This window comes from Carya illinoinensis, chromosome 11 (assembly GCF_018687715.1).
Source record: "Carya illinoinensis cultivar Pawnee chromosome 11, C.illinoinensisPawnee_v1, whole genome shotgun sequence".
NCBI lineage: Eukaryota > Viridiplantae > Streptophyta > Magnoliopsida > Fagales > Juglandaceae > Carya > Carya illinoinensis.
In genome coordinates this window covers 31,793,934-31,803,193 of record NC_056762.1, presented here as the reverse complement: position 1 = coordinate 31,803,193, position 9,260 = coordinate 31,793,934, and the positions used below count along the sequence as shown (strand labels likewise).

General features: G+C 34.2%; 1 protein-coding gene across 1 annotated transcript; it reads left to right on the top strand.

Annotated features, from left to right (window-relative positions):
* The first annotated feature begins 1,704 nt into the window (after positions 1 to 1,704).
* LOC122281624 (plastidal glycolate/glycerate translocator 1, chloroplastic) lies at positions 1,705 to 8,609 on the top strand. The gene is made up of 8 exons (XM_043093303.1): positions 1,705 to 2,245; positions 2,440 to 2,755; positions 3,756 to 4,017; positions 4,184 to 4,299; positions 6,531 to 6,640; positions 7,250 to 7,427; positions 7,706 to 7,835; positions 8,162 to 8,609. The coding sequence occupies exons 1-8, from the start codon at positions 1,925 to 1,927 to the stop codon at positions 8,310 to 8,312; spliced, it is 1,584 nt and encodes a 527-aa protein (XP_042949237.1). The 5' UTR covers positions 1,705 to 1,924; the 3' UTR covers positions 8,313 to 8,609.
* Positions 8,610 to 9,260: the final 651 nt, after the last annotated feature.

Sequence of the window (9,260 nt, the reverse complement as noted above, 5' to 3'; positions counted from 1 at the left end):
ATGTTTGGACATTGAACTGAGTTGGGATGAGTTGAGTTTTTTATAAATATAAGTAGTGAGTTGCAATGTTGGAGAGGGTTTTGGGCGGCCTACCTCAAATGTATTTGGATGTTAATATGAGTTTAGATATATTTATAAGAAGTTGAAAAATATTATGGATCTCGCGTATAAAAAAATATTTAGTAATTAAATTTAAACTCAACTCAAATGGGCGTAGTTGCTTCCATACTCTAATCGTAGCCTTAAATGACTTAGGTGTCACATTATTATGAATACATTATATATTATATTAGTTTAAAAGAATTTTTATTAGAATTGAATTCTGGATAATTAAAATAAAAATAACAACTCATTATGAAACGAGCGGTTGCATTCATTGATAGAAAGAAAAAAAAAAGTTTAAAAAGTTGTAAATAAGGGTTTTGATATATTTATATAAAAGCTTGCGATTCTTCATCACTCACAACATTAATGTAAATAAATAGATAGGCCGAAAGCTTCTATCCAACACTTTTTATATAGAAATATGTGAGGGTGCACAATCTAGAAATAATCTGTTCTTATAAATACTTGATCATTAATGGCTAGAGATAAGTGTTCTAATGATTATTTTCTTGTTAGAATTTTCTCCCAAATCTGACCGTAAATACTTATTTATTTTTCAATCATTTATTATTAAAACAAAATCATGGATGAACCATTCAAACACACTAGAAAGAATCTAGACGAGAGATGAGAGGATCCTCTGGCTCAATAGCAATTGAGGCAAAAACAAAATGCATCAACAGGACCAATCCTTTTAAAAAAAAAAAAATACAAAAGAAAGTGAAGTTTATTTTACTGAAAAACTGTGAACAAGAAGAGAAAGAGAGGAGCATCTGTCTTATCTTCACCACCGGAAAAGGGCAACCAAATAAGACGAAAAGAAAATACCTAGCAGTTTCCTGCTTCTTCCATTCAGTGAATGTTACTTCCAATTTTTTAAAATAAATATATATAAATAAATAAAAATAAATATTCGGGTTCAATGAGACAGAATAATAAATAAAATATTGATGCAAATCGACATGGATAGAGTAGTACTAGAGACCCCTTGATTTATACTTGTTTTCTTTCATTAATTAATATTTTGTGTGTAATAAATATATATATATATATATATATAAATATTTTGATGTAATGGAATCCATGATTTATTTATTTATTTTTCTTGTTCCCTCGTTGAAGGATATCTTGAGTTGTTTTATTTCATTTGAAAAAACTTTAAAAGTCATTATGATTATTGTTTTGAGTAATATTACATAGAGTAATACTATTTATAATTATAGAGTGTGTAAATGCAGCATAATCGATTTGAAAAAAAATAAATTTACTATAAAAAAGTTAATTTTTTTTCATGTAGATCTCGTATTAGTTCATTTATTTTAAAAAAATTATGCAACACTTGCACATTCACGACAAAATATCATTTATCTATTAGGTATAGTTGTGAAATACATAAACACCACATAATCGTTATAAAAAAGAGTAAAATTTATTATTAATAAATTAATTAATATAAATATAGTATTTATTTATTTATTTTAAATAATTACGTGATACTTAAAATTTCTCTTTGAATTGAAATATATATTTTTGGAGAAAAAATTGGAAAATATTTAGGAATAGATGCTTCCTTTTGTTTATATTTTGTATTCTGAAGATCTAAACAATGGAAGCGAATGAATAACTGTTAAATTTGAAAATCCCGTACTGTCCGTTGCGAAGGGAAGAGAGAATAGAGGAGGAGAGAATCTCATCCTCTTTTGCTCTCCATCTTATTTTACGTCCATACAAAATTCTCTCATAAGACCCCACCGATAATTGGAATTGCTCTCTCTGTCTCTCTCCCCGAAGTTTCACCCTCTTCTACAGTTTGCTTTCCATGGCGACCGTCCCCTCGACCATACTCCAGAACCTTTTCTCTTTTCCCTGTCGCAAGGGTCCAAGACACTCTTTCTCAACTTGTCACGCTTCGTTTTCGTACACCCACAACATATCTGCAAAATCATCGGCCGTTGCTTTCAATGGTTGCCGAGCCTTTTATAAGCAGACTGATTCTCAGAAATCAGTCATACCTTTTCGACTTTTTGGACCCAGCTCCAGGTTCTTGCAAATGGATTCTATGGAAACTTGCTCCAGTGGGGACGTTGCAGTGAGATCCGCTAGCGCAGAAAGTGGCAGCACTTCCACGGTCTCTCAAACCGTACGTAGCCACATTTTTATAATCTTTTAATTTAGCTTATCATCTAAGACGTTGGATTGAGCCATGGCTTTATTACGATAACGATGGTAACTTACAACAAGGAGGTTAAAACGCTTTTGATTGTTCAAATAGATATATTTAGGCCTCGTTTGAATGAAAAATATAAATGGGTTTTCGTTTTTAATGTATGTTAGGTGTCTGGCATTGTGCATTTGATAGTCTCGCTCGGAATTATACTGGCGACAGATAAAATTTTGAAAAAGGCGTTTGTGGTAGCTGCTATTAAGTTCCCGAGTGCGCTATTCGGGATGTTCTGTATATTTTCCGTTCTCGTTATTCTCGATTCCACTGTGCCAGCTGCGGCAACTGGTTTGATGAATTTCTTTGAGCCTGCTCTCCTGTTCATTCAGAGATGGCTACCATTGTTCTATGTTCCGTCTTTGGTTGTTTTGCCGCTTTCGGTTAAAGATATTCCAGCTGCTTCCGGCATCAAGATCTGTTTCATTATAGGTAAATGAAGTTCTATCTTCTTTTGGAAAAATTATGAAACTATGAGTGGTGATTTTTCTTTTTTATTTATAATTTCAGGTGACTCAGTGACCAATTCGTATTTTATCATTTATTTTTCTGTAAAATTGGCAGGAAGTATGAAAAAAAGCCAAGGGATCAGCTCATCCCTTTCTACTTATATCTTTAGTATTATACCCATGCCATCACTCATGGCTCAAGCGTGTTTAAATGCTGCCTACCACCTCATTCTCTTCTCATTTTGTACCGTAAGAAGTTTCTTTCTGTAAACGTAACAAGTTAGTTTCTAAGACTATGAAGTATTTGATTCTAGCCTTCTAGGGCTTGCTACTTCAGAATGGTCTGAACAAGTGACCTCGACATGTCATTAAGGTGATGGCCAGTGTTTTACTATTTTGAAGCTTGACATAAGCTCGAAGGCTCGATGTAAACTTCTGCTTAATGTCGTTCATAGATTTCAGCGCACAGATTTTCATTGTTAATGCATCCTGTGTCAACCTCTCTTCCCTACAGTCTTTAGAACAATACTAGGGGACGCTATTACTAACAATAATTTTTATGTTCATTAAAGCAGTGGAATTACTGTTCTCATGAGCAGCAAACTTACTGTTCATATGTCCATATCATTCCTGCAGTTTTTAAGCTATCTGGAAAATCACATACCTAGTCTTTTGTTGTTTTCTGCCCCTTGCTCCTATTCTAATTCATGAGTTCTATTTTCAAACTACTAGAAGGTTATTTCATTCAACTAGCTATCGTTCATTCTTCACTATCTTGCTATGTTTGTTTCTGCACAAGATTGTTTCATGTGCTGAATGTTCTTTCAAATGTAATAGGTGTCCGTGGTTATTGATTTCTCTTCTATGTTTTTTCTTCACTATCTTGCTATGTTTGTTTCTGCACAAGATTGTTTCATGTTCTGAAAGTTCTTTCAAATGTAATAGGTGTCTGTGGTTATTGATTTCTCTTCTATTTTTTTTAGTTGGAGGCTGGTTGGCCACACTTTGTGTTGCGGGCTATACAGCAATAACTGTCAGAAAAATTGTGAAGACAGAAATGACAGATGCAGAGCCTATGGGAAAACCGTCGCCTTTTTCTCCCATTGAAGTGTGGACTTGGACTGGGATTTTCCTTGTATCATTTGTTTCTTCATTGTTTTATCCAACAATGCTTGGGACAAGTGCTCGAACATGCCTTCCTTTCCTACTTGCGTCAACAGTGTTAGGCTACATGGTTGGTTCTGGGTAAAGTTTCATTCTCATCACTTTAGCATATAAATGATGGAAGAAATTTTCTTACTGAGAAAATCTTAATAATAAGATCAATGGTAATTAATCATCATGTTATCATAATTTTTAAAATTGTGTTTCTCGTGTAAAAGTCTCACATTTTCTCTGGATCTGGTTTCAGATTGCCATCAGGAGTGAAGAAAGTTTTTCATCCAATTATTTGCTGTGCAGTATCTGCAGATCTGGCTGCATTGGCTTTTGGATACCTTTCCCGGTCTGGGCTTGATCCTGTTCTAGGTATACTAACAAGCTTAAGTTTCTGGACCTCCAAACTTGTGTTTCTTTTTTTCTCTTTTTTTTTTTTTTTTTTTTTTTTTTTTTTTTTTTTTTAATTTTTTAATTTATTATTATTATTATTATTATTATTATTATTATTATTATTTATGAGCAATAAGATGAATGCTTGTTATAATCGGAATACCACAAATTGCAAAAATTAATCCAACAGCTACAAGGCTGCAGTAGTTCCCTTCTGGATGATGTTTGAGAATTTTACCACCATGAGTCTGGAGAAAATTATTATATGATCTGATAATTTAATCATTGTATCATCTACACAAGTAGCGTTTCACCAAAGATACAGATTGTATTAATCTTTGTTGTGAATCATGTCTAAATAATGGAGCCAAGATTCTATGAACTTAACTTGAGAGAATAAAGTGTTGGAAAGATGGAGATTTTGGTCATCTTATCATTGTTTAATTTGAAGATTAATAAATGCTCAACCAAATGATATTGAAGTCAATATTCAACCCTTACAAACCCCCCTAGGTCTAAGGTTTAAATTCTCTTGGGTGCAAACAATCTCTAGGGGCAATTAGATTGGGGGATTCTCTTCTTTACCTGAGATGCACTTGTGAGAAACTCTTTGCCAAGGGCCTGTGCATCTCCTAGATTAGTCGGGACGTTGTTCCTGGACACTCGGTGCCAATAAAAAGAAAAAAGAAAAATATTCAACCCCTTAAATATTTTTTTTTGGTTTGACAACTGAAAAGCATGTCAGTTGGGGAGAAACAACCCTCCATTAAATTGCATTATCTTCAGCATATTTCTTGTTCTTCCTCCTGTGCGTAGTTTTAGTGCAATGACTATTGTCAATAGTGATTTCTGATGTCATTTCTCATCATTGTCTCAAGTTAAATCTACTCCTGAATTTTCTTGAGTTACATACAAGGATTTCTTCTTCTTCTTTTTTTTTTTTGGGGGGGGGGGGGATCTTGTGAGGGGGAGCCACTTCACATCAGATTATTACTTAGATAAGATTCATTCTTTGTTGGGAAAAAGGAATGTTCTTTGTAGAAATAGACACCAAAAGTGATTTATTTGGTAATATTGGACATTTGATAGAGGGGAAGGATATTCTGTCTATAGATTCTATGCCGGCCTTCATGATAAGTTGTTTCTTGGACTGTTGCATGATCGGTGAGGGTTGTGATGATGAGGTTCCTTGCCTATTGCTCTTCTGCAGGATGGATCACATGATATATTTTTCTTTCTCAGAGCGTGGTGTGATCAGCAAACTAAAATTTAAAAGAGGTGCAAGGGTGTCCATAATCAACAGAAAGTAATTATAGGGACATTGCAAATGGTTTCCATGTAGAAGGATAAGTGGATAAACTTTTCTTTAGTGTAACGTGATCAGGGAAAATAATATACATAATAAGGAGTTTCAAAACAGAATTCAGGAGAGCGATACTCTAAAACTCCTGATGTGTGGTCAATAAAAATGTTGCTAATAAGGTAGTTTAAATAGGGAGGCTTGATTGTATGATGGGAAAGAGAAAACGTCGAGGCAAGAGAGCATGGCAAAGCTTTTTCAAATGTTTCTACTTGTTGAGTAATCATTATCTTCTCTATCAATTGCTCTTCATAACTTGGGAACAATCATATTTCTCACAGAGAACCTTATTTATTGGTTTGGTCTCCCTAAAGACTAGTAAAGGGCAAAAGGAACAGCTCTTCTTTATCAATTGCTTTTCATAGCTTAGGAAAAATTGTATCTACCACAGAGAACCTTATTTATATAGGCTTGGTCTCCCTAAAGACGAGCAGAAGGCCAAAAAAACAGTGGCTGAATTTGTAGAAGCAGAATGGTTTATGTTAAAAAAAGGGCCGAATTTAGAAAGAGCCAAAGGAAAATTAGGATAGATTTACCAGAAAACAAGAAATTGAAATAAACTTTTGTTTTGTCACAGGGAATATATCTTGCAGAATGTTCCTACTTCCAAGTGAGAAAGTACTTTTTCATAAATTGGTTTGGGAGTGCCGAATACAAGTAGTGGTTCAAATGTATAGCAAAAAAATATGCCTACACCTTTGTGCTTGTGTGTCTATGTGTGAAGATATAGGCTGACCTCACATCGTCCCTCTCTTTAATGCACCGATCTTTTGCAAAATTTACCAGTTTGCTCTTTAAATTTCCTATATCTGTAACTTTTGTTTGTCTTTCTTTTTTTTAATATAAGCAGGATATTATCTTACAAAGGTGGCTTCTAATCCTGGAGCTGGTGATGTTTTAATGGGGTTTCTGGGTTCTGTTATACTCTCTTTTGCCTTCTCTATGTTCAAACAGAGGAAGGTAACTATCCATTATTCACGTATATTGAGTTACAAGGTTTCCCGGTTTTTTACAGTTATTCTTAGTTAGTTTGATCCTTGCAAGTTTAAGGCTGGGTTTAGTCCACCCGAGCACCAAGATGCTCTTCGGATTATTAATGGACAACCAGTGATTATTACAAATGGTTACGTAACAAAGCATGCAACTGCATAAATATAAGGAGAGGATGATCATTTTTATTTATATCATTGCTAACTCTAATATATAGTTTATTGCTATCACAATTTTTCCATGTAATCTATTTTTATTGCTCTCTTTTGTTTACTTGCTAATCCAAGAAGTGTATGAAAGTCGATAACAGATGGTGGAAGAGTTGATGTTGGTTGCAGGATATGGATATATTATATATAGACCATAGACTCGATCTTATATATTTTATATGTATGCCATATTCTCCAACATTAAATTGATATCAAGTTTGCCCAAATGAATACCTTGATTTGCCAGCATGTCATTCTTTTTTTTCTATCATCAGTCACAATATGTTGTAAAAATCCTACATATGATCAGAGAAGATAAACTAATACATAATTTGTTGTGAAGTTATGATGTTGCTCTGTGCATTTTCAGCTCGTTAAGAGGCATGCAGCTGAGATTTTCACGTCTGTCATGGTCTCAACTATATTCTCGTTGTATTCAACTGCTCTTGTTGGACGCCTTGTTGGGTTAGAACCATCTTTGACTATATCAATTTTACCCAGATGTATAACCGTGGCATTAGCCCTCAGCATCGTGTCTTTGTTTGAAGGTACATTTTTTATAAATTAAGGCATATGTCAGCAGGCAAATCTCCTTATAACATTCTGCTATAGTTAGACTTCGACTGAGAAAATATTGAACAGAATAGTTAAAAATGAATCCAAAATATATATAAATAGAGATGAATTCAGTTTCTACTTTTTTTGTGACACCTCTTTCTCCTTAAAGAACCACTCAATATAAAATGTTTAGACAATGTTAGTGCATATAAACTTTCCAGAGCTTAATTCACATGGAAAATAATGATTTCCATTTCTCTTATTATAGGAACCAATGCATCTCTCACAGCTGCCGTAGTTGTAGTGACTGGTTTGGTTGGAGCAAATTTTGTGCAAGCAATGCTTGATAAACTACGATTTCGTGATCCTATTGCTCGAGGGATAGCAACTGCATCGAGGTACATGCTTCTGTAGTTGATAAAGCATTTAGCGCTTACCATTTAGTTGGTAAGAGTACAATCAATCAATTATGCCATCAGTGGACTTATTCCATAGATGATGCGGGATAAGTTAATTCTGTGTGAAAAATTATAAATGCTGAGGACTCTTAAGAAAAATGATATTAGAATATGACTGATTTGATTTCTATGTTTCACTGCCGTGAGCAAGGTTGAAAGCATTCCATTTATCACAGTAATATTATATAATCATCCTTTGGACAACTAAACACTATTTGTCTGTATTCATCCACACATGTTTGTCTGCTTTTTCTTGGTTCTTCTAGTGCTCATGGATTGGGAACAGCAGCATTATCAGCCAAGGAACCTGAGGCTCTCCCTTTTTGTGCCATTGCTTATGCTCTGAATGGTATATTTGGATCTCTTCTTTGCTCAGTTCCAGCTATCAGGGAAAGCTTGATTGCAGTAGTTGGCTAAAGAATCAGGGGTGGAATATACACCCCTTTGATTGTAATTCCTATTCTTTCCATGAGATATTATTTTCAACTGTAAAGAGAAGAATCAGCCCATCATATTGACATCTGGATGGCTGTGTAGTGTACAGAAGTCGATTATAAGAGCCTTACCAATCAAGGCATCATATAGTCCAGGAATGTATCATTCTAGAGATCAAGGCATCATCACATTGACAATAAGTTATCTGTATGAACTTCATTTTTATACGTGTTCATGTGAAGAGAATAATCCCCAAAAAGAAGTTTTGCTCTCATAAAATGAAGTTTCTACCTCCCTCCTCCTATTATTGAGAAGTTGAAAAATCTTCTTTTTTTTAGTCATATATATATATATTGGTATGTATCCTACCAGTAAAAGTTAACACTAATGATCATACTGTGAGGAAGCTCAGTAAATGATATTAAAGACAAAGGGAAGTTTGCTGTTAAAATTTTAACTTGATGTGAAAGGATGACTTATAATTGGAGAAGGGTCTCCCATTTTCAGAGTCTGGACTGTCTAGACACCGGTCCTAGAGAAACTTTTTATTTGGAAATATTAATGGTAAAGATAGTGACATATTTCCTAGAAAGGAATGATGCATGCTCTTATTATATCCGCTCTTGGTTCTAATTCTAAAGACAGTGCGGTGGAAGTCTGGCAGATCCAGACTTGTTGGAAAAAGTATACACGAAGTTGACCCTCTCAGTGAGGATTAAAGGCTAAGTTGAGCTGTGACATGACGGCAGAAAAGAAAAGAAAACCAAAAAGACATAGGTTCTTTTTTCAGAACAAAGTTAGATCAAGGTCAAGAACACACATGGTGTGTGGATTTTTATAACCTAATTGGAAATGGATGGAGCATATTTGTTTTTTCCTTTTTACATATAAATGCAATTGGTATGAGTCTCACCAATCTCACAACAATAA